General features: G+C 37.8%; 2 protein-coding genes across 6 annotated transcripts in view; one reads left to right on the top strand and one right to left on the bottom strand.

Moving 5' to 3' along the window:
• The window catches only part of GYG1 (glycogenin 1), a 32,223-nt gene extending 11,679 nt beyond the window's left edge, over positions 1-20,544 (top strand). Inside the window, exons 5-7 of the mRNA XM_012782831.3 lie at positions 4,386-4,512; positions 17,049-17,268; positions 19,678-20,544. Coding sequence (XP_012638285.1) covers positions 4,386-4,512; positions 17,049-17,268; positions 19,678-19,845 — 515 coding nt within the window. The 3' untranslated portion in view covers positions 19,846-20,544. The remainder of the gene's footprint in view (positions 1-4,385; positions 4,513-17,048; positions 17,269-19,677) is intronic.
• A 2,186-nt stretch (positions 20,545-22,730) lies between these two features.
• HLTF (helicase like transcription factor) overlaps positions 22,731-26,553 on the bottom strand; it is a 53,020-nt gene continuing 49,197 nt past the window's right edge. For 4 of the 5 annotated variants that reach the window (XM_012782826.2, XM_020285844.2, XM_012782828.2 and 1 more), the window contains exon 25: positions 22,731-25,006. In XM_012782826.2, the coding sequence (XP_012638280.1) occupies positions 24,854-25,006 (153 nt within the window). In that variant the 3' untranslated portion in view covers positions 22,731-24,853. The remainder of the gene's footprint in view (positions 25,007-26,553) is intronic. The other variant, XM_012782827.2, reaches the window with a different exon arrangement.

Raw genomic sequence — 26,553 nt, 5'->3', positions numbered from 1 at the left:
AATTTAAAAGACAGCACTCAACTCCATTTCTGTCTTAGGAAGCTAATAGACCCAGGTTCTGATAAATACTATGGTGTGTCCATGGTTACCCTGCTGACAAGACCAAGAATATACTAAGTACATAGTCGTAAGGTGATCATGTACTAGCATTTGGGCAGCCTGTTGGAAGAATGATACAGAATCAGATATTTGCTTTTGTTTGCAGGCAAATGCCATGTGCCCCTTGTTCCTTTCCCTTTCTCCCTATCTCTCACCTGTGTTGCCACGCCCTGGCCTGCTGGATCACAGCTGCTGGCGATGCCTGCTAATCATGTTTGTTGGTTATGAGATGAGTGAGATTAACAGCGTCTTAACCTGTCAGATTAAATAAAGCTGCCTCTGGAAGTCTGACTAGAATATACTGGACAAAAGTCCTAGAGCTTTTGTAGTGGAAATTCAGTCTTCATGGCATCCTTGTACGTTTTGTAACATGGGCATGCTTAAATTTGCATTCTGCTCTGAATTGTGCTCTCATTTAAAGATTTCTAAAGAGAAGCTATTGATACTACTATACATAGATTTTTCTGTTGAAGTTAAAATATTTGGCCTTGAAATGTGGAACTGTGCATTTGAGAAATGGTGGTTAGGATATCTAGACTGTTGAATTTAAAAATTATTTGAGAAGCCACAGACTTCTAGGTGGCCTTTAATTCTATTTTTAATCCACAATTTTGAGCTAAAAGGTGACTTTTAGTAGTCACATGATGAGGTCAGTGGCTAGGGAACCTTCATGATCTGTGTCGTCCCCTCTGGAGGCAAGGATTTGCCAATTTAATGGGCACCATTCCATTGATTCACCAGTTCTTGTTTTTGCCTTTTCTCCTCCTTGTTTGTTTCCTGTACCCTCAGTGCATCTCAGCCTTCCTGTGGCATGCAGCTAATGGATAGATGATGTTGGTAGGGTACCCAAGAGTAAACAGAAACGGCCTTTGGTAGCCAGAGGCAACCAGCCAGGGGCTCTGAGGGATCAGCAGCTCTGACTCCTGTTTCCCAGGCTTACGCAGTTTGGATTTGGAAGTTCTGCTTTACAACTACTATTCAGGCCTCTGTGGAATTAGATTTCTTCACTGTGTTACGTGTGGCCAGTAGTCATTTTAAGTAGAATTGCTTATGTTAAAGAAGTCTTATTAAGACTTAGGTTTTAAAATTAAATAGTAGATAGAGTTTTATTTATATGCTTTATAACCTACATGTATATTTTTCTTTTGATAGTATCACATTTCACAGTAAAAATAAATTATTAAGAATCTTTAGAAAGAAAATCTTAGCATAATTCTTATTCTTGCCCCCTGTCATATTAATATTTTTAAATTACAAAAATAATAGGGAAAAGTAGGGGAAAGGAACATGTATTACACCAATCCCTTAATGTAATTACTATTTCATTTATTGTCTTCCAATATAAATGTTTATTAATGTTTATGTTCTTAGTTATAGTCATAATGTATGTAGCTGTATATCTTTATATATCATACAACGGATTGGTGGGCTTTATAGGCATTATTTTTAATAGCTGAAAATATTTCTCTGAGTGGTTAGTATCACTATGTACTAACCATTCCTGTATGGTAGAATATGTAAGTTTTTTAAACTTTTCTGCTGTTACAGAATATTTTCAGGGTTTTTGCATTCATTCCACAAATAATTTGCCCATGTGTAAGGCATTCTGCTACATGGTAGACTTATAATGGTAAGCAAACAGACTCATAATCTCTGTTCTCATGGAATTTAGAATCTAAATACTAACAGTTCCTGATTGTATTTTGCATTTTAATCACATTAGTCCTCAGACTTTTAGAAAAAAAACTTTATTTTGAGGGAATTGTAGATTTACATGTAGTTGTGAGAAATAATACAGAGAAATCCTAAATATCCTTCACCCAGTTTTCCCCAGTGATGATGATATCTTACGTAACTAAAATACCTCCATAACCAGAAAACTGACATTAACACAAGCACCAACTCATTCAGATTTTACCAGTTTTACATGTATTCATTTGTGTGTGTGTGTGTGTGTGTGTGTATGCAGTTTTGTCATATGTGTCTATTGGTGTGACCATCACCATAGTCAAGATTCAGAACGACTCCATCACAAGGATCCCTTATGATACTCTTTTACCCCCATGGCTGCCTCTCTTCTCTCTTCCCTAACCCCTGGCAACCATAAATTTGTTTTCTGTCTCTATCATTTTATCATTTGATGGATGTTATATAAATGGAATCACCCAGTAGGTAACTTTGTGGGAGTGGACTGGAATTTTTCACTCAGCATAATTACTTTGAGATTCATCCAGGTTGTTGTGTGTATCAGTAGTTTGTTCATTTTTTTATTGCTGAGTGATATTCCATTATATGGATGCACCACATTCATAGGTCTCTTGGATCTATGAGCTGTTTCTGGTTTTGCTTTAGTATGACTAAAACTGCCATGAACAGTTCCTCAGCCTTTATTTTGATCATGTGTAAAAGGAAATTAGTAAGACTTCAGGCCTCTGTAGTTCAGCTGCCAGCATCTAGTCCCACAGTCAGGGCATCTCTGTAGAATGCACAATAAGCCTCTGATGAATGGCATGGTGTTTGGGCTTTAATATTTTGTGCCTTGGGATATATTACTTTGCTTATATAGCTAAAATTGTCTTTCGTTTTCATATCTATTTATTGTCTTAGTCTGTTCAGGCTGTGGTAACAAAATACCATAGACTGGATGGCTTATAAATAACAGAAATTTATTTGTCACAGTTTTGGCAGCTGGAAAGTCCGAGATTAAGGTGCCACCAGATTTGGTGTCTGGAGAGAACCCACGTCCTTGTCCATAGACATCTGTCTTTTTGCTATAAAACTTCATGTGGCAGAAGAGGTGAGGGACCTCTCTTGGGCCTCTTTTATAAGGGCACTAATCACCTTCCAAAGACCCCACTTCTAGATAGGGTTACCTTTGGGGGTTAGGATTTCAATGTATGAATTTGGGGGGACATAAACAGTCCATTACATTTTTGTAGCAGTGAAATATATCCTTCTGCCATCGCTGTTGTCCTGTAGAACTTACAAAGGGGGAACTCTGACTTTCTGTTGAGCTTTTTGTCCCTTGAGGAATGTGGGACCTGTCAGGGCTGCTATGTACAGAGAGGTTGCTCCATAGACATTCATTCAGTGAGCGCCTTTGATTTTTATTGTTCATTGAGGGTATTTGGAAAGGATGGGATACACAGAGGGATGTGTAAGGTACATTTGGACTTTAAAGCCCTGATCTTACTATAGTAACTCCAAAAAAAAAAAAAAAAAAAAGTTTAGATCAGACACTTAGCTTTTTAGATTTTCATTGTTTTTATTTCTTTTGAATAAATGGACATGGCCCTCACTTTCTGAGAAAGACATGAAGCTCAGGAACACATGGGCTGAGCAAGCACTTTGCTTTATAACTGTGGCTGACCTTGCCACAGTGATGACTGACCGGGGACCTGCCCAGAGACTTGGTGAGCAGCACCAGAGCACACCACAGGGGCAATGTGGCCTCTGCCCCTCTGCCAGTGAGCCAACAGTTGGGAGCCCCAGAAAACAGTTCCATTATCCCAGTTTGCTCCCTTGCTTTTTGCTGCTTTTTCTGTCCCATTGCTCTTAGGAAAAAGTCTAAAACCTTTAACTGGAGATAAAGTCTAAAATCAGATCCCAAAGTAGTCTGGTCCCTGCCAACCTCTCTGAGGCTCACCTTGGGCCATGCAACTGATTCACACTCTGCAGTCCACCTTCCAGGTTGTCTTTCCATAGCTTCGTCATAGCTTCGTGTTCATGCCCACTCAGGTCTGCAGTGCAAGCTGTTTTAGTTCTTCGTGGAACACCATTTACCCTCCTTCCTTCCACCTGTGTTTGTCAAGGTCTCCTCTGCACCTCTCAGATCTTGGTTTAAACAGTTTCCTCACAGAAGCCTTCCTTGACCCATCAGATGAGGCTCGAGTGATTCCACAGGTACTGTGGTACCCTGTACTTTCCTTCACTGCACTCACCCCATCTGTGATGCTCACTGACTCTTGATTTACTGGTATCACTGTCTCCCCCTGCCCACCGGACCCTCGGGGAGATGAGGACCGTTTCTCTTGTGCACCATTGATTCTACCATGTCTAGTACAGTGTCTGGTACATAGTTGCTGCTCGATAAATATTTGTTGAATGAGTTAATTAAATCAGGGAAATGACCATGCCCAAAATGTCCTTAATGGGTGTGGCAAGGAATTTATTACTTTAAAATGGAATTAGCACCTATTTTTGAAGGTCTAGTTATGTACTCCTATAAAATTATTGTACTGTCCTAGAGATCTGATAACTGTAATTCATATTTTTTTTTCTTTCAGGTGGGGACCAGGGCTTACTGAACACATTTTTTAGCAGCTGGGCAACAACAGATATCAAAAAACACCTGCCATTTATTTATAACCTAAGCAGCATTTCTATATACTCCTACCTCCCAGCGTTTAAAGCGTAAGTCCAAAGGGTTTGCCTTTTGTTGGGGATGATAAGGACAGGGGAGTGGGGTTTAAAATTTTGGGGGTGCCCCATTATCATTCTGAGAAAAATAATGGGTGGGAACTTTGAGGAAAGTCTGTCTGCTATAGAAACGTGGCTGTAATGGGGAGAAGCCTTTGTGGTATCTGTGGCCTTATTCTTGGAGTATCCGAGGGCTTTTAGCTGCCTTACAGGACAAGGTTCCCAGCAGTTCCTGGGGTGCTTGGCCCTCTGGTAAACCATCCATGTGTCACGGTCAAGAACAAAGACTGTAAGCTCTGCAGACTTAAAACTTGAAGGGGCTGAATTTGGGCACAGACTCAACTTCTGCCTCAGACTGGCTGCTGGGCTGCTTCTGTTTCCCTCAACTGCAGAAAGAGGGTGTTGAAAGCGCCCTCCGTGGTGGTTGTGAGGATGAAGCAAGATGCTGGCAGCAGTGTGGTGTTGTGGTTAAGAGTAGGGGCTCTGCCGCTGGATGACCTCAGGACGCAACCCGGAGCAGCCACTTACCAGATAGTGTCCTTGGGCCAGGTACTCACCTCTCTCTGCCTCAGTGTCTTCATAGGGTTATTGTGAGAGTTAAGGGAGGTCATCATGTAAAGTGGTTAGACGAGGACCTGGCCTACCATACTGCTCAGTAAATGCTAAGTTATTAGTCATTTTTGTTTAAGAGGCAGTGTAGAGTTGAGAGTAATCTGTGAAGCCAGAATGGCAGGGCATATGTCCTCACTCCCTCGTGTTTCTCCTACATGACTTAAGACCGTGCCTCAGTTCCTCTATATGTAACAAAGAAGAAAATAGTACCTGCCTCATAGGGTGGTCAAGAGGATGAAGTGAGTTAATACACACAAAATACTCCGTGGACATTTGTTGTTTGTTTTTGGTAACGTGCTTGTTTAGCACAGTGCCTGGTGCAGCTTTGATTAATACCTTGCAACTAATACAGCCCTGTTGCAATATTTTTATCTCACTATGAGGCCCTGGATGCTGTTCTTTAGCCTCTGAGTCATTTGTGTGGAACTGAGAAGATGATTCAGATTTCTTGAACAGGGGCCTAGCTGTCAGGTTTGATCCTGAGACACAGCCGTGGGCAGCGAAGCCCTTCATTGACTGGGCTTTTTTCTCCAAAACCATCCCGTTTGGGCATTCCCGAGTGAGCGGAAAACAAAGGGTCTTTCATTCCTCTTCTTCATTGTCCAAAGTCCTCTCCACAAGTCTTGCACCACAGTGATGAGCATGGCTGGCTTTCTGTGGCAGAAATGTTTCCTTTTCTGTTCTTTCTTGGGAAGCCTCTGTCAACGTTCCCCAGATAAGGCTTACAAGCATCTGTGTTCTTTCCTCTCGAACTGTTCTCTTGGCATATGTCTCCAAAATTTTACAGCCTCTTAATTCTCTTCCCCTTCTACAGTGAGACAGGCAAACTCTTAAAACATAGCAACTGTGTTCTGAGTAAAGCAAACAACAGGATTTACTATCGAGGGAGGGATAAGAGAAGCATTATTTTTGCCTCTTAGTCCTTGGCCTTGTAAAATACAAATCTGTCTTCCTTGGCATTGTGGACCTGATTCATTTCAATTCTTATTACTTCATAACTAATCCTGCAAGTTTGAACAGTGTTCCTGCAAACCATGATAGCTTGACCCCCTAGAGCCAAATTTGCCTATTATAGGGCAGTCGCTTATAATTTAATTGACTAAATTCAGCAAAAAGATGAGAGTTCAAAGGAGAAAGAATTTTTTTTTCTTTTTAGACACAGTCTTGCTCTGTCACCTGGGCTAGAGTGCTGTGGCGTCAGCCTAGCTTACTGCAACCTCAAACTTTTGGGCTCAAGTGATCCTCCTACCTTAGCCTCCTGAGTAGTTGGGACTACTATTTTTAGTAGAGATAGGATCTTGCTCTTGTTCCGGCTGGTCTTGAACTCCTGACCTCAGGTGATCGTCCTGCCTTGGCCTCCCAGAGTGCTAGGATTACAGGTGTGAGCCACCACACTAGGCCACAAAGAATTTTTAATAGTGTGGCTGTTTTACTCAATTCTGCATAGTTAGCATGTGGTTCAGGTTGACTTCATCTGATTTTCCACCTTACCATCATTGAGCGTACTGTATCTTTTAGGGATAGCCTGGTTTGCACAGACATTGCTTGAGATATTTTTAACACAGAAGAACAAGAAGCAGATGGAGAAGAATTAAGTTTTGAAGGGCAAGATGGACTTATTTGCTAGAACCTTTGCCTTCTCTCTCAGGAACCCAGTTATTTTTATATCCTCTAAATGAATTTCCCCAGAAAACAGTTTGAGATCAAAATTACCAAAATGATTAGGATGATTTCTTTCTCCTGGCTCAATGCATGAGTGCTTATTATTAATTTTGGAAATCTCCTTGGTTTATTGCCATAACCATAGAGTATATGATATACTGGGCAAGTCAGGAGAAATTCCACCCATTAGCCAGACTTCCTCTGCCCATTGCTGACGAAAGTTGATGCTGCTGTGATATGGCTCACCCTTGGGGTGTCAGCTGTGCATTTCTGTGATTAGACTGCTCAAAGCCATGCCTTGTCTCACCCCATTGCTGCCTATTTAGGAATGCTGAAACCAGATCAAAGAACTCATATTCCCTTCCCTTTGCCAGAAAACGTTTTTTGTTTTTCTTGCAGAGACCCGTTTCCAAGGACATTTTTTCTTATATTCCCTTGAATTTGGGGAGGGCTGAAAAGGCACAAGTAGTTACATTTCTTTTTTATTTTAAGTTAATGTAAATTCGTGGTCCAAATCTTTTTAAACTGAAGTAGCCTATTATGAATATTCGGACCACCATAGCTATTCCTCAAGGAGCCCTGTGAATTTGAAGCCCCATTGTTGGGTTCAGAATAACCTAGGTGATCTCCAGGACCAACTGGCTGGCCTTCCCTAGGTCAGTATGGGTGGTGACAGGTAGAATGGGATACCCTGAAGTAGTTTAGAGCTACTTGGGCTTAACAGAAGAAGGAGTCTAGGATTTGTCTCACCAGCTGCAAACAACCATGTGCTATAAGATCACCAACGCAGTATTTAGACACCTCAGAATCTTAGAGTCATGGATATCTAGAACAGAGTGACTTTTACTATTACATGAAATTTCAGCTAAAGGATGGCCTGATATGAAGCAAACTTAATATGAATTAGAGCCATGAAGTAACATATCTAATGCCTTTCTCTGTATAGCCTTTGGGTAGAACAAAGCATAAAAGAAGCAAACTTAATAGTTTTACCACTTTATGACTCAAACATAATTTCTGAAAAACAAAATGCTTGATTTAGCAGTTTCTAAGTTAATTTGTACTACTGTGTTTCCCCGAAAATAAGACCTACCCATAAAATAGGCCCTAGCAGGATTTCTAAGCATTTGTGCAATATAAGCCCTACCTGGAAAATAAGACCTAGTGATGGGTGTGGCTATGCAGCGGATCGGCACAACCCATGCATTTTGTCACAGAGTGGTAAAGAAGACAAGCAGCCCTTCTCATCTGCCCCACGAGAGCTCTATTGCTGGACATGAGAGATTGCAGCCAATGGTTCTAAAGGAAATAGAGTTGCAAGAAATTCAGGATGGAATTCGGGGTTTGGAGAGTTATGATGATGTTCCAGAAGAAGATGACTTAACTATATTTGAATAAATGTAGATTGTTGTGCCGTACTTAAAAATAATAACACATCCCCTGAAAATAAGCCCTAGTGTGTAGTGTGTCTTCTTTTTTTTTCTTTCTTTTTTTTTTTTTTTGAGACAGAGTCTCACTGTGTTCTCGCTCTAGAGTGCCATGGCATCAGCCTAGCTCATAGCAACCTTAAACTCCTGAGCTCAAGCAATCCTTCTGCCTCAGCCTCCCAAGTAGCTGGGACTTCCGGCATGCATCACCATGCCCAGCTAATGTTTTCTATATGTATTTTTAGTTAGCCAATTAATTTCTTTCTATTTTTAGTACAGATGGGGTGTCACTCTTGCTCAGGTTGGTTTTGAACTCCTGACCTTGAGTGATCCGCCCCCCTAGGCCTCCCAGAGTGCCTAGGGTGTCTTCTTGAGGAAAAAAAATAAGACCCTGTCTTATTTTCGGGGAAACATGGTATTCACATTGGAAAGTAAGTTATAAATATATTTCTTAATGAAATAATATTTTTGAAAGTACCTAGCATAATGTTTGAGATATAGTAGGCTTTTAATGAATGTTAGTTTTTGTTAACTTTTCTCCAACTGGAGGGCCTGTTTCATCCATGTAGCATAGAATTTGGTTTGTGCCTAGTGCTAGAAAAAAATCTCATTAGTCTTTTTAAAATCAGTTATTTAGTTCCATTTCTGCTTTCTATTATATCCACTGACCAAAAGCTCTTTGGGTCATATTATGCTATGAAGAACAGGCCTAAAGCAAAGATACAGAATTCTCTGGCATTGTTTCAGACCACTACACAAATTAATTGGTCACATTGATTCAGTACAAAGCCTAATTTACAAAATAATTTCCATTTAAATATTTTATTTTACCCTTTTACTTGAGTACAAATATGACCTGAGACCTGGCCTAGTGAGAGTTGACATTTTTTTTTCCATTTATTGTACTGCTTTGAGCTCTTTTGAGGATATTCATATCCATTTCTTTTTTAAGAATCTGATTCATTCACTAAGACTTTATCAAACCTACTTAAAATCAACATTTTCCCCAAAGAAATTGAACCTTTGGCGTCCTAAACTGTTTCTAATTTGATTGTTTTTTTTTTTTTCAATCTCTGAGACCCCCTGGCTCCAACTTTCCTCATAACTATTGTTGTTGAAACCATAGCCTTTCTGTTTTCATTTCTTTTCACACTCCTCCATCTTCACCCAAAACCCTTAGGCTGACCCAGAAAGAGTTTGGATCACTCCCCCCCCCCCCAGTTATTTTGTTGGTTCACTGTTCGTTCAATCGGCAGAGCAGGAGCATGCATAATGCACCACACATGCAGCACTCAAGACCCCGGAGATGAATGAGGGAGTGTGCGGTCCTAGCTGCTTAGGGGTGCAGTTTCCTGTACCGTGCATGGCACATTCATCATGGTTTGAGTGTCGAGGAATCAGGCGGTGCTTGCACTGATGTTTTGCTCCTCCTTTCTGGGTGTTAATGATGCCTGCTGGACCCCAGGTGCCCCATTTCTCAGCATGGCCATCTGGTCAGTCTCACTTTGTCGAATATGACTATTGCAGGTTGGTGGCCTAAGCAGCTAGAATGATAGAGTCACCATTTCCTGAGATAGGAAATACTGTGGGTGAAGCAGGTTTGTGGCAGTAGGGATTGGTCGGAGACGTGTGGAATGTATTTGTTTTGGGATGTATGAAGTGTAAGGTGCATGTCAACATCCTAGTGAAAGTGTGGAATAGGTAAAAGTTAGGAGTTTGAGAGGTCTGGGTGAGATATGACTATGACAGTTGTCAGCATATAAATGATATTTATTGTCCTGAGATAAGATGATGTAACCAAGGAAATGATCATCAATAGGAAAGTGTCCTAAAGATTGACCTTCAAGGCAGGAAGATAAGGAGGAAACAGGGATAAGAGACTGAGGACAGCAAGGTAAGAGGAAACCCAGGGAAGTGTAGTGTTGCAGAAGCAAAGAAAATGTTTCAAGGAGGAAGGAGTGATCCATCTGTGTCAGATGCTGTGGTAGGTCTGATACAAGGACAATGAGAATTGGCACTGGATGTGCAATGTGGAGGTCACTGGTGATTTTGGCAAGGGGACAGCTGGTGGAGTGATGGGGAGAAAGCCTGATTGAAGCGGGTCCAAGAGAATGGAGGAGGAGAATTGAAGGTAGTGAACGTGGACAGTTTTTCTAGGCATCTGCTTTAAAGGGGAGAGAAAACAGGGTGGCAGCTGGATGGGGATGTAGTGTTAAGAGAGGGTGGTGGTGATTGTTTTGTAAAGATGGGAGATGTTGCAGCATGTTTTTATATTCCCACAGCATGGGAATGATGTGAGGGTTGGAGTGAGCAACCTTAACAATGCAGAAAACTGAAGGGAAATGCTGGACTGATGTCCCTGAGTAGGTGAAAGGGGATGGGACCAGTGCACAAGTGGAGAGGTTGTGCCAGGACAGCTCCTCCTTAGAAACATGAAGGAAGGCAGAGTGTGTGGACACAGATGCTGGCAGGTGGGGTGTGTGTGTGTGTGTGTGTGTGTGTGTGTTGGTTGGTTGAATGAATGAGTGAATGAGCAATCAGCCAGTAGAAACTAAGAGAGACATGTTACCTCCAGGAGAGTCTCCCTAGTAGCCTGGCTTTGTGAGTCTTTCCCTGGCCTGGTTTGTGAAGAGAGGCCAACCTGGTAGGTAGTGTAGTTGACTAGGTTCTAGCCTATGTTACTAAAGTCCGTTTTTGAGTATTGACATTGTTCTGATTGCCAGGATAGTTTGCAAGGCAAGGATATATTGGGTGGGTTCCTGGGGCCACAGTTGTTTGCTGGTGGGTAACAGCTGTCTGCTGGCAGTGAGGCATGTGCTCTCTTGTGGCCCACAGTCCCCACCCCCGCAGATCCACTCCTCCTCTGCATGATCAGTCCCACCCCTTGGGCACTTGGGTTTGTGACTTAGCTTAGATCCTGAGTAGGTGAGAGAGGAAAGGTGGTTAATTGGTTGTGGGGGAAGGGCTCATGCGTGGCTGTACCCACATATGTGAGTCTGAGAAGCTGCATGAGTGAGTGGCAGTGTAACAGAGAGCACGAGGCACTGAAGTGGACAAGAGGATGCTTGGCACTGCTGCCACATTTCCCAGATCACTGTCACTCAAACAGTGCTGTCTTTCTCTTTCTTGGTATCTAATTGAACACTGCACATAAAGAGCTTAGTGAAAACTAAAATTGCTCCTGTGTGTACTGTCATAGATTAGTTCCTTTTCCGTTCTAAACAGTTCTGTAGTCTCATCCACATGTACCCGCTATGTTTATCAACTACTAAACTAGTCATGAAAATTCTATCTGATCTTTTGGTAACACCAGGTCACAGGGATAATTTTAACGGCTAACATAAGCAGGATTATTGCTGGCTTGGGTTCAAACTATGTCTTGTGATCTGGATGACTCTTTTGAGATTCTATCAAGTTAAAATTAGAACACTTATTTTAAGAGATGTATGAAAGCTAAGACAAATCCCCATTACTAGGTCAGAATGAATGGCTGTCAGTAATTTAGAGACAATTGTGATATGTACCCAACTTTATTATTATTATTCCTGGCTGGTATTATAATTTGGTGTATAATCAGGGAGTGAGTCAGTGAATCATCTGGTTATCTTTGTTCTTAGTCGAGGTTAGTTGAACTTTATCTTAAGACATCAATATTTCCCTTCTTATTTTTTTTTAATTATTTTTTTTATTTTGGTATATTATGGGGGTACAGATTTTAAGGTTTCAATAAATGCCCATTTCCCCCCCTCCCCCCAAAAGTCTGAGTCTCCATCATGACCATCCCCCAGATGGTTTCCCTTCTTATTTATTGGTTAACTATTTTACTTTTAGCCATGCAATATAAATTCTGACTGACACCTGATTGTTGCCTTTGGTGGGTGAGATATAACACTAGAAAAATATCCTGTGTTACTCTTTTCCCCAATTTGCATTTAGGCTAAAATACTCTTTTAAGCAAGAAGTAGCTTCCCCTTTGACTCCTGACCTTTGCTTTTACTTATGTCATTTTGATGTGGTCATTTTGGATTTTCATAAATGACTGAAGGGCAAATTGGTTAAGATGATAGAAAATTATTATAAGGAAAAACATTCCTTAGGGAACAAGATTGAGACATAAAAATAATTTACTGGAAATTCATATCTAGATTAATTTAAACTCTAGATATAAAAAAACAGACTAGTGTTTGAGACCTGTTGTTCATCTTTTTTGTGTACAATGTGTCTTATCATGAAAGCCAATAGAGCAAGCCCTTTAGGCTCTTTTGCTGTGTAAATAAACACTGTTTTGTTGTACAGTGAGGACATAATTGTGTAGTTAAAGGGACTCCTAAACCTTGATGAAAAGTGGCCAGTATTGGGTCTAGACAGTGCCCCTTATATGGAGCAAAAGGCTGCCCTAGCTGATTTCCAGGAAGATACTTGTGACTGTCTTATACAAAACTGCAAAGTCTGTCTTCACTTCCCTCCGCCTTCCTTTCTCCACCCCATTTTTCCCACTTAGCAACTGCCTTGCTTCTCACTCCTCTGCCCTCCTCCCATTCTCAAAGGGCCCGTGGCCAGCCCAGGCCTTCCGTATTCAGTGACTCACCCAGGCCTGCTCTTCTCATAAAGAGCACTTGTTCTAAAACTTGTTTTCCTCCTCCCACTCCCTGCCACTATCCATTTCCATAAATGTTAGGTGTGTAGCAGTTAGAGTAAAGTAATCTCTATACCTAAACCATCCAGAAAAGTTCCCTTTCCTTATTGTACAGCAGTAGGGCTGACCATAGCCTGAACCTGTAATGTCTGAAGCCACTGTATGATTTGTATGATTTCCGCATGCCCAGCATCTTTCTTACCTCCTTTCTCGTGCTTTTCTCTGCCTTCACACTCCTGAATCTGTTTCTGGTCTGCCCCTCAATAATCTGGCCCTAATTAATCTTTTAAGAGGCCTACTCACATCCTACATTTTGTGATTTGTTTAGTTTTGTTGCAGAAATTTGGGTGGTTGTTGGGAGACTACATCCCCCTGTGCTGTGCCACCTTTCACAGTCCTGCTCACCCCTTTTGTCACTCAACCTCCTGCTGTCTTGCAGGCAGTCAGAGAATTCCTTGTCTTAGGGCAGGAGAGGCAGTTTCACCCACATTTAGAGCCCCTAAAGATCTCAGTTTCCACCTCAAAAAGCTTATCAAGGAATTTTGTAACACTAAGACTTATCTATGAAAGTAATATCCAGTTTTTCACCTTGTTAGGGTAGAATAGGTAGTTGTGAAGAAGGAGGATCCTTCCCCTGGCCACAGAGAATAACAATGATTTAGCTTTAAAGAGACACTAACAAATATGGATTCATGAAGGTGGAGCCCAAGGCTTGAGCCAAAGCGAAATGCAGGCTGTGGATTGTTTCCAAATGGTGCCCCTATTGACATTCAAGAGGAAGACCATGGCCGGAGTGGGGAGGAAGCGAACCAGATGAAGCCGGTATCCAGGAAGGTTGCAGAGGCATCTGAACCAGTGTGGAGAAGACCTGAGCCACGTGAGGCAAGAGCCAGAGGCTGAGGTAGACATTGCTGCGTACAGCATAGGATGGGGCAGTCTCTGTGTGCAGGTGGATTGGACCATCATGCCCTTCCTCTGAAGCCCCAGTTCACAGGAGCTGGGGAGGCCCTTAGACCCTGTCCAGTACAGTCCCCTTGTGGGTTACCTGCTGCTCCTAAGAAGCACACTCATTCCTGATTCTTATTCTTCCTTTTTTCTCTAATCTTTGTGCAAACTGCATCCTTCTAAGAACAGTCTTTTCAGTCTTTAGTGCTAAGTTGCTTGCTTCTTTCCTGTTGGTTACTTTCTGTTGCTCAGTCCTTAACTATACTTGGCTCATTCTCAAGGCTTAGGCATACCTTTTCCACTTTCAGATTAACTGTTCATATGTGGGAGTTAATCCATGGATTAACAAATGTCACTCTCAGACAATGCCCTTATAATTCTGGGAGTGTCTTATAACAGTCTAGTCATGGTTAGGAGACTTGGCTCTGGAAACACACTGCCTGGGAAGAGTTCCATCCTTGACCTTCGCCAGCCAGGAGATGCTTGACAAGTGATTTTACTGCATGCCTCAGTTTCCTTACATTGTCATTTTGTAGATTAACTGAGTAAACCATGCAAAACTAACCAGTGCATTTGCACATGTGAATACTAAATATATGTGAGCTATTGCTATTACTACTGTTTAATCATTTGTGAACTGTCAGGAAAGGTTGGAAAGGAATAGAGTTTATATTATATTCATGTTTTAATTTATTTTAATTAGTATTACTACCATATTAAGACTGTGTATAACATTTATGTTAGGCAAGTCATGGGTTAAGACTTAGTGGTCAGTTAATGCAAGAGGAGCAAACAAGTGCTATGGCTCCAGGCAGGGAAGTTGAGTCAGGACAGGTGAATGTCTGAGAAGATGGAAGAAACACCTGCTCATTCCTGTGTGCTGTATTTTGGTTTTAGTCTTAAGGGTTTGTATGGCTAGGATGAGGGAGTGCCTGCCCAGCCCCACCCAAGTGTCAGATCTTTGGGATGGGTGCCCCCATCACCATTAGAACATGTGTTGAAGCCAGTTATCTGAATCTTGCCCATCTTTCCCAGCCATTGTCCTGGCCCCCACTTTCTGCACAAATCCTCCTCTGAGAATCCCACCTGCAGTCATTGCTTTGGAGTTCCTGTAGCCTTATGTCAGCACTGCCCTGATAGCCCTGACTTGTTGCCTTGCTTGTGCTATTACTTATTTTAATGTAGATGATCCATCTCCCTGTTTGGACAAAAGCCTCTTGTAGCCATGTACTGAGCACGCGCCTTATGTGTAACACTTATTTAATTGATACCCCTGTCTGTGTACAAATTTGGGATTATGATTTCTGTTCTTTTAAAGGATTAAACTGAGAGAGAGAGAGAGAGAGAGAGAGATAGGGAGGGAGGGAGTGTGAAAAATACTATGTGTATAAAATAAAGAGTAAGCTTAGGGTTATCAAATTTTCTCTTCATTTTCAGAAGAAACACACCATGGAATAATCACCCTTAAGAGGAAGGAATTTTAAAAGTAGGTTGTAGTTGTCTTGCACGGTTGGAGTGTTAGCACCATAGGATGATAAGAGCTCAGGCCTTACAGGGAAAACTGGCAAATCCCATTTTTGCCACTTAATAGGTGTGCACTCCTGGGCATCTCACTTAATCTTCCTGAGCCTCAATTAACACTAATGTAAATACATTAGTAAAGTCTACCTTGTAGAAATATTATTCCCAATCATATCTTAAAAGAATGTGAGCCCTATCACCATCAAATTGGTACTGACTGATTAAACTATGGTGCTCAAATGGTGGTAGTATTCACCAGGGATTGGGGGGGCAAGTAGACCCACATCTTAGGGATGTGGTGAGCATTGTGAAGGGAAAAGGCATACCTCTAACCCTTCATAAGGAGAGGCAAAGATATAAAATGTAACCAAAATGTCAAAAAAAAAAAAAAAGAAAAGAAACATTTAGCAGGTGTCTGGCGGGTGGGAGGGGAGAGGAGGAGATGGATGTATACTTATGTAATGAGTGTGATGCACCACCCGGAGGATGGGCGCGTTAGAAGCTCTGACTGGGGGGGGGGGGAGGGGGGAACAAGGGCAATATATGTAACCTTAACAATATTTGTACCCCCATAATATGATGAAATAAAACAAATAAAAAAAGAAAAAAATAAGAATGTGAGCCCCAAACATAATAAACTCTTAAATAATGATAGCTATTTAACAGGTAACTAACTTTTTTTTTAAATAAACTTTAGGAGATAGGAAAAAATACATAAATAGAATTTGTATTATTTTGATCTGTACATCATGCCCCTTTGGCTGCCTATAGGATAAATCTACTGAAATCTTAACACTTGATCCCAATACCCAAGGATCTGTCCCATTTGACCATTTCTTTCCCTACTCAAAGTTTCATCTCCGGTTCTAGTTGGAGAATGCTTGATCAAGCACATAGGTGCTCACCTTAAGCCTGCTATCCCCCTGCCTGGAATTCCCTGTATTATCACCAGCTATCCAGATCCCATCTGCTGTACAAGCTCGAAGTCACATCCCATTATTTCAGCACCTCTGCCCCTCTGAAGCTGGCATTTAGTGCCTTCCCTGCCTCTGAATTCCTGAGCACTCGCTGTTCTTAGTTTCCTTTGGATTCTTGTTATTTTCACCTTTATTATTTTCTATTTTTATATATATAGATTTCCTCTCAGCCAGAACAGGACCACACTTAACCCTCTTTTTAAGATACTATTTATTGTGAAATATAGTGTATATACAGAAAAAAGTACACTGTTTCAAAATACCTACCACCGAAGTTAAGAAATAGAATATAACCAGTACCTCATTTGAGTTGTTTCCAGTTTATGACTGTTTCAAACACTGCTGCGGTTAACATTTTGATACTGTCTCCTGTTGCATGTGTGCAAGAGTTTCTTTAGGATATACGCCTATGACCTGAGCTGCTGTGTTGTGTAATAGAATGTAAGCATTTTCAACTTTACTAGGTAGTGCAAATGTTTTCTAAGTTGTTGTGCCTTTCCTATCCACAATAGATTGGTCCTTCCATGTTGTGCTGAACCAGTACTACTTTTGCATTTTTATATGTATTTAACACATAATTGAATGATTTTACAAGTATTTGTGTCACAATTTCACAGTGAACTCAGTTTCTTTTCTAGCCGCTACTGCAGGATGGAAAGTGCACTGTTAAGGCTACAGAACAAAGTGCGGCTGATCTTTGTGTCAGTGCTCAAAATCCACTAACGGTTTCAACTTGTGCTCACTTGGCAGGTTTGGTGCAAATGCCAAAGTTGTGCATTTCCTGGGACGAGTCAAACCATGGAATTATACATATGATCCCAAAACAAAAAGTGTCAGAAGTGAGTCCCATGATCCCACCATGACTCATCCAGAATTTCTCAACCTGTGGTGGGACATCTTCACCACCAATATTTTACCTCTGCTTCAACAATTTGGCCTTGTCAAAGACACCTGCTCATACCTAAATGTGGTAGGTTCTGTTTTTTTCTTTCTAATAATTTAATACTGCCTTATGAAAAACTTGTTATATCAATAGAGATTGGGGAATATTTAGCAGTATTTTAAGCAAAGAGATAAATAAAACTTTCTGGAAAGAAAACAATGATCATCTTAGAGCGAATATTACAGCAAAGAAGTAGCAAAAATAGTGTAGCAAATTTCTTTAGAGCTAAGAACATTAGAAAAGTTTTTAGAGTTTTGTATATATGCCCATGTATTGTAACTACATAATTCGTAGCCCATTGTCATATGAAAAAGATTCTGAGATTATTCCTAAAAGTAATAGTGTATAAAAATAAAGATTATTTCATTTAATGTTCTAGAACCTGCAAGCATTTAGATATATTTTATATTTGCCACCTGCTTAGATGAATGTTATCAGTGAAAATAATAACAATATGAACATAAAATAAATACTTTTATAGGATTATTTTGATTTCTTATGTTTGTACTCCTATAAATTAGGAGTACAGGATCCTACAGTATGTAGGATCTTGAAAAAGAAATTTATTTGTAGGAGGAAGAAAACATGTTAACATTTATAATAACAACCCTCTTTAGCATCTTTTCTGACTTTAAAGGTCCTCTGAGTTTTGTTCTTATGGAAGAATTGGAAGAGGGTGAGGAATTAAACTTTTATGTTACATAATAAGATATAAAGAGTAAAACTGAATGGGTGAGTTATAATTAGGTAATCAGTTAATCATTTGGCTAAAAGAGATTATAATATTGTAAGAGGTTATGGCATAGATTTTAGCCATTTCACTTATTAGCATTTTTACCAAAATATATTATAGAAAGGAGAAAGGGATAAGAAACTAACAGCATGCATTCTTACTCTAAATGCCTTACATGGATCATGAGATAATACTTGTACAGTACTCAGAATGGTGCCTGGCACTTAGTAAGTGCTTAATAAAAGTTACCTAGTCTTATTTAACCCTTATAACCACCCTATCAAGTTAAGTACTAGTATTATTAATATCCCCTTTTTATAAATAAATTAACTGAGGCTTAAGAAAGCTATATAACTTATCTTAGTTATTTAATAGACTAGCTAAGTAGCAGAACTAGGACTCAAATCCAGGTCTGAGAGAAATTTGAGATGGATGTTAGTTAAGGTATTCCTCTACAGCCCAGAATTAAGAATAGCACTTTTTATGGCAGGGGAAGGGAGAGTTACACTTTAAATACTGAACTATTTTTAAGTTAGGATCCAATATATTTGGATGTTCATTGTAAATTCACAGCCCCCCATTTTGTAAGCAGAGGACTCTGTAAGTGCCTCCCTATATCTTTCCTGTGGCAAGCAGAAGGCAATGACAGGACTAATCCAATGGAAGGACTTCCTTATGTTGCCTCTGCTATACTATTAATACAATCCTATACCCAAGCACCTTGGAGTTCCAGTATGTTTATTAATATATATAGTATACTTATACTATATGTAGATGCATATATCTCAACAAAAATAGGTAATCAAAAAATTTCTCTACCATTTTCTTTACTAAAAGCAATACTCGTTTGTATTCATTCACCTTCCTTTTTCTCTGCTAAGATTTCCAGTATCTTCTCATTTTAGAGCTTTATGAAGGATAGCATTAGTATTCTTTTATGGTACCTCTGAAGTTGACTGCCTATCTATACACAGTAAGAATCAAATGTAATGTTTGCTGTGCTTGCTGAACATCTACACTGTTCCTTCTGCAATACCAATGCTGAGAATTATGACTCAAGGAAAGGTGAAGATGGAAATTGAAACAGTTGTTCAACATTAAGCAAATTACATTAACAGAAGCTACAAGAACAGATGCTACTTGGTAATCCAAATGAAAGCTTGAACAGGCAGAACAGTTTGGTACATAGACCATTTAGCTTTCCTTCTTATAATGATAACTTGTGTATGTGTTGCGGCTCTCTGGTTAGGTTCTTTCTGAATCATAGCCTCTGAGGTATCATTGTGTTTAAGTTCTCAACCTTTCTGAGCCCACACAGATTGAGAATTTATTGTCAGACTTGTGTTCCCCTGTCCATGCATCTTACGCTTTCTAATGAACTGTTTGCAGCTTTCAGACTTGGTCTATACACTGGCTTTCTCTTGTGGCTTCTGTAGAAAGGTATGCAGAACTTAAACATTGACCCCAATTACTTTGTTCTCCCAATGTTTTCACTGAGTCAAGAAGTCTTCATTTTGTTAGGAAAAAAACCATATGACCCTTATAATTTTTGTCTTTTTTTGTTTGTTTCACGTACTACTTTTCAGTTTTTGCAACTTTGCATGATAATTCATCCTGGCTTTTCTGTCTTCGATTTATTGCATTCTTTAAAATGGTCTGATCTTCAGCTCTCAAGCAGTCTCTGATTATGTTCTCCTTTCTAGGAAGATGTCTCAGGAGCCATATCACACCTGTCCCTCAGGGAGATCCCAGCTCAGCCTTTTGTATCCTCAGAAGAACGGAAGGAACGGTGGGAACAAGGCCAGGCTGATTATATGGGAGCTGATTCCTTTGACAACATCAAGAGGAAACTTGACACTTACCTCCAGTAGAAACACTGCCATTTTCCCCTGGACACATCCACTTCACAGGCACTTATTTCTGATACTTAGTATCTAGAGCTGGGTTGAGAAAAGTCTGTTACAGTTGCTAGAAGCTTTCACTAAAACTCATCAGATGAGGGGTTTTTGCAGGACAACAGGTAAGAGAACTGGGCAAAAGTTATAAAGTAGCAGTTCTGTTATATGGACAGTATTCTGCTTTCTTACCCTAGATTTATTTAGCTGTTTCAAAAATTCTCACCTATGCTGATTGTCAGCATGCATTGTAAGGAACTCATCATTAAGTTGTTAACGATGGCTCTGTCAACTCTTATAATGTGCAGAATCAGGCTCTAAATCAGTCTCTCCCTTCAGAACAGGACATGGCCTCTGTCCCTTGCTTGTTGTACCTTTCATTAGACCTGCATTGTAGAATTGCCTAGTGGCTGCCAGAGTGATTGTAATTCTGCTTTCAGGTAAAGGCAGCCTACAGTAATACTGCTGAATGATTCATAAACATATCAACAAATGGCGTTAACTCATTTTATTTCCTAGTCTTAGTGTCTGAAGATGTTCACCAGTTTTCTATGTACAGTAAGGCAGCATGCTAAAATGCTTTTGTTCAGTTCTGTATATTCAAAAATAGCAATGTGTTCTCTGATGGTTACCTGCAGTGGCACTCTGTAAGAAAAATAAAGACATATTGCTATATCTCGGTTGTTTAATTAAATTAAGGATTCCCTCACACACCCTTAGAGAATTTTTCATAACTTTTAGCATTTGTCATAGTTTTAAAAACCAGTATAATGCTTGTTGTTAGGATACATACTTTAAAAATTGGTATCTAAGAGATTTAAATCTAATGTTCTCCAGGGATGGTGATGGATCTTATAGATTGGAAAAAAATGGGATCAATTTATCTAGTCTGTCACCCACATTGCATCCCCATTTTAAATGGGTATTCAGATAATTAGAATATTGTAACCTAAACATCATCATAGGTGCATTGTCAGTCTCTGAACATACTCAGTAATCTTTTAGGTCGGTCAGAATCAGTACTAGACCTAATGCCTTCTAGTGTTTTTTATCTGTTATTTTAAAATGATAGAATGGAGTTGTAAAGCATTTATTTATTAAATTTACAGATGATTCTAGGTTGCAAGGCAAGGGAAGCTAGAGATGGGTAGGATCTAAAATGACCTTTTAAAACTAAAATGAGTAGTCAGAAATGATTCTATTGAAGAAAACAAGAGAGTAGACTACAACAGAAAGGAACTTTAAAGGTTTAATTGGGCAGAAGCTACATAGCAATTGTGACCTAGCATTTGAGGTCACCCTCCTTCATTTCTGTGATATCTTATTTACATAGGTCATTCCTATTCATACTGGTGTAAATGAACACACAGGGGTATGGATACCTGGAGGCAAGAATGGTTTGGAGTCATCTTGGAGGTTGACTACCACAGGAGCTAAACAAAGTGAAGATTTACCTAAAATTACAAAACATTAAATGATAAATGATTTGAAAAAATCATTATTTGGACTGGTGGAGAATGAGTTGCTATGATCTTCAAGTGCAATGAAGCATGTACCAAAGATTTATTTAAGTGTGTCTATGTGTCAGGTACTATGGTACAAAGACGTCTTGATAATTTTAGCTAGTTGGAAGCCTTCTGGGCTTGAGTCCTTGGTTGAGAGGCACAGAAACCTAGTCTACAGGTAAATAACACTACCTTAATTTTTGTTGCCATGCAATATACACTGTTAATTTTCTGCATTTACTATCTTTTGTTGCCTATTTTTCAGGCAGTAGCATAAAAGGTAAAGCTTACATAATTTTTAAGTTTTAAATAAATACTTAGTGAAGGCTACTAACTTTTAGAATCAGAAATGATGACCAGTTTACCAAAAGCATATAAGGTACATAAAGGTGTCAAGTTCTGTGACTCTATAGTCACTAAAATGAGCTAACAGATTCTTTTCTTTTCCTGATCTTTCAAGGGTATGCCTTAGTTAATTAACTTTTCTATTCAAAGCTGCATTAATTATACTGAAAAATCTTTTCCAGAGAGCCCAAAATAGTAAGGATTACTTAGTAAGATGTATTAAAAAAATAGTAATAAATTATAAGGCATACATTTGTGGAGGTGATCAATATATACTTATTTTTATCCCCTTGTGAACAGTGGTGGGTATAATAATCTTTAGTTATAAGACAAACTTGCCCACATAAAGGTCAGATCTGTTCCTTTGGGGATTAGCTCCATGTTTGATCATGGTCTATAATTTATGCATAAAGTAAATGTTTTAATTCTCCTTACATCTGTATTTTCCTGTTGTATTATGCCTTTTAAAAATATTTTAAAGTTAATACATTAAAAACTTAAGGTTAAACCCTTATTTCTGTTGCCATGAGCCAAACATCAAATCTGTCCTCATGTTTTTAAAGAATCTTATCCAAATGCTAATGAATAGAACTTTGGCAAGTACTATAAAGAAGGAAAAAATATACCAACGTCTCTGACACCCCCCATACTGCTACCTGTGGATAGTTTCATTGGTACTCACTGATTAGCAAACTATTAATATATAGGATTATTTTCTTGACTGAAAATAGTTAATCCTAGAACTGTAATTTTAAGGGCGTAATATACAGTGATCCAGATTGCTATCTGTAGATAGGTGTTATCACAACACTTTTTGTTTTCTGCAGATGAGGAAATTAATTGGAACCAATGTTTTTAGAACAAGAATTTTAAATAAACACTGATTTCTTGAACAAGAAATTCAACCAGTTAAAGTGAACAAAATAAAGGTGGGATATGAATAAATTATTCTCAGTTATAGTTTTATGTACTGTCAATAAAAATTATGTAGTATAAACACCTTCACAGAAATGAGATTTAATGAAAGATTTATTTTCTTTAACAAGAAAGTAGTCATTTAAATTATGGCACTGAGAAGGCTAATAAACTTTTGAAATTTTTATTCATTTTAAAACAAAATCCAGTTTGAACCACAAAATTCAGTTTGAATCACAAGTGGGAATACAATGTCATCAATATATTTCTAAAGCTATTATTCTATGTACTAATAAAACAGCATTACTAGTAGTTAACAGTATAGCATAATGTAAAGTTTTCATTCCAGTGGTTTATACATTTTCTTAAGAAAAATTAAATTTTTTATTTAACAATATCTAATAAAACTGTACAAAACAAAGCTATTTTTTAAATGACTTGGCAAACTTATGAATGTGTTTAAAAACACAACTCTGTAAATGTCTGGATAAAGAAGCAAAGTGTCTTCCTTCGTCTTCTATAGTAAGTTTGTAAGGCTTTGCCTCTGTAAGCAGAAGAGTAGATTGTGGTGTTTTTTGCCAAAAAACTGTTTATAACTTAATCTCACTAGAGTACTGGTATATGAAGAACCCATATTCTGATCAATCTGATTTTTTCTGTGTCTGTAAGCTGGACTACAAGTAAAGAACTTTTCTATTGCTCCTAATGCTAGCAGACCAACCCCAAATTATTCCACTCTTATCCCTACAGAAAGGTCTTGGTCTTAATGAATATCATCCCTCTGCTACTGCTGAGAAAAGGGACTGGAAAGATTCTGACTAATCCACTGTCCCCTTTGAGCAAGGGATTAATCACAGGGAGGGGAGGACTTAGCTGGTAAGAGATTTAGCACATACGTTAGATGTGTGCCCTGTAACAGCAGTTACCTCCAATCTCATCTTTCAGTCAAGATTTATCTAAGGTATTCTTAAATCTGTATCATCAAACATGAAGCTTCTCTTATTACAATAACTAATCTTTCTTTGGATTAAAAAACAAAGTTTTTCTTCATGAAATAAAACCACTGACTACCTAACCTGACTGATGCATTTCTAGCTTATTCATTTTCAATATGACTCAAAAAGTCATCCAGAATTCTGTGGCAACTACTGTGAGTCTTCTTATTAACAAAAAAGAAAAAGATGAAAAAGATAACTTATCCTACAGATAGATGTAAGGATGAGTTACTGAAGTTCCAAAATCAAATTCTGAATCTAAACACACATTAACAAAGAAACTTTTACATTCAAGATTAAGTTGTCTTTAAGAGTGGAAACGACTTTGGATGTCATCCAGCCCAACTTCCATCCAGATTATGACGCCTCTCACATATAGTAGTCTTCTGAATTATAAAAATGTATAAAGTTATTTCCAAAAAAACTACATAAATAAAAATTATTTATAGAATTTATTTAGCAATTCCATAATTTAAATATTCAAATTGGCTAGAATTGGATTCCTCTCACCCACCCCCAGACTATATTTACACCCTAAACACATCAAATTACATTTAAACAATGAATGGTAGTACCACTTGACTAAAAAAATGGAGAAAATAGTGCTTTAACATAATCTCTAATTTTTTTATAAACATAAAATTGCAAGTCACTTATGTGAATTATATCTCAATGTAGCTGTTTGAAAAAAAAACTGAAAGTAACTTGAGAATCTGGACTTTGGTCTCTCATTTAAGGTTTGGTTCTGGAATGTAAATATGGTTTTTGAAAGTCCAATAAAATCGATCTCTTATTTATATGTATATTGTTTACAAGAACTGTGAATCCACTGCATCACAAATCAGAGGCTGTATTGAATAAATGTGTCCAACATAGAAAATAACTATTTGGTTAAAAGTCCTTATCTGAAATATGAAAAAGCTGAGTACTTAGAAGACATATGAAAATACTCAGCATAGATACTATGAAAAGTTAAATAACAAAGTAACTTTTTTTCTCAAAAAATTATTTTAAGCCATAGTATATAATGGAACTTATTGCTATTGGAAGTATCATTAAAAATAGGTTCATATATAAAAGATTATGTGTCAGTAATACCTCTTTGCTAATATAAAACAATATGCCCCTTTCAGAAGACATATTCTTTCTCATTTCTAAAACTCTGTACTTTTATCATATTTAAAACATATGTATTTGATCAAACTGACCTTACTGTCCCACAAATTATAAATCAATTAAAGTTCTGATTTCATTAATTTTAGCTTGTTTCATCTCATTAGCATTTGTTTTTTTAGTTCCAAAGGCTCCTGCTGCAAGTTCTCTCTTTCTGTTTTGTATTTTCATCATATTTTCTTCCACGGAGTCCTTCACAATGAACTTTAAAAAGAAAAAAGTTAAATTGGTTAAGTATATTTTAGGGAACAATATTTAAAATATTTAATGTTAAAAAAACCATACTAAGACGACTAAATGAACTATTATTAAGGAGCAGGAAGGATAAATATGATAACAACAATGCCCATTAAAATAAAGAAAAAATGAAATTGAGACATGAGAATGTTGGTCTACCATAAAGGAATTTGTACTCTTATATATTATTATTAATTATTAATAATAATTAATATTATATAAGATAATAAGATATATAAGATTATTATATAAGATTATTATTATATAAGAATATAAGATTATCTTATATATCTTATTATCTTATATATTATTATAATTATATATTATTATTACTCTTGTATATTATTATACTCATATATTATTATATTACATTGCTTTAAGCATGTACAATAATTAGAAACTGTTTAGATCCTCTCTTTTTCTCAATATATAGTGAGAATATTGAGAACATAATATTATAACTAGAGCTGAGCATTGCTTTCCTTTATCACCCAACATGATTCTCTTATATAAAGAATATAGCTGTAAGGACAAAGTTACAGATCACCAGATAAGAACAGTACAAAAAGTCAAAACATCTAGGCAACTCTGGTAAAATTACTTTTAGCATTATATCAAAAAAACCAAATGATAAATTCCCAGAAATACAAGAATGAGTCTTTATCCAGCGTAATTCATAACAATAACAGGGAAAAAAATGTAATCTCATTATTCCTGATAAAAATCTTGATTAAAAAGTCCTCTTTAGGAATAATGTCTCAATCTTATTGAGGATGTCTACTAAAAACTTACCAAGAACAACAAAGTTAATATACACCAATAAAAGTATTTCTACCAAACATAGGAACAAGTCAAGAATGATTATCAATACTACTATTCAACACTGTATAAGAAATTCTAGTTACTGTACTTTAAAGAAGTTATATTATAAAACTTGGTTGAAATATATAAAAGATACAAATAAATGGAGAGAGATACTATCTTATGTTCCTGTATGGAAACATTCCTTATTTATAAACAAAGACAATTTTTTCAAAGTAATCATAAATTCAATATATCTCAAACAAGGTTTCTTAACTAGAATTTGATAACCTAAATTCAAAGTTTAAGAGTAATAATATCCAATATAATTTTTAAAAAGAAGGGTAATGAGGATTCTTTATCTTCTCAGATATCAAAACAAACTTTAGAAAACCACAGTTATTACATAAGAGTAATATTATTCTGAGAATAGGAAAAGAGATCAAAGAACAGAATAGTCTAGAGAAAGACCCATGTAATATATATGAATTAGGTTATGATAAAAGTGACATTTCTTATTAGTAGGAAAAAAGGACTTTTCAAAAAAATGTAATAAATGCTTCTTCATTTGAAAAAAGAATAAACTTAGACCAATGTCATAAATCGGAACACAAAAAATAAAATCTTCCAAAAGAATCAGAAGTAAATACAGAAGAATAGTTTAAAAAATTTGAAGATAAAGCCTTCTGTCCTAAAACCTTAAAAACTAGAAG

This window comes from Microcebus murinus, chromosome 1 (assembly GCF_040939455.1).
Source record: "Microcebus murinus isolate Inina chromosome 1, M.murinus_Inina_mat1.0, whole genome shotgun sequence".
NCBI classification, from domain to species: Eukaryota; Metazoa; Chordata; class Mammalia; order Primates; family Cheirogaleidae; genus Microcebus; species Microcebus murinus.
The sequence above is the reverse complement of the archived record's forward strand: the minus strand, read 5'-3'. Positions and strand labels throughout refer to the sequence as shown.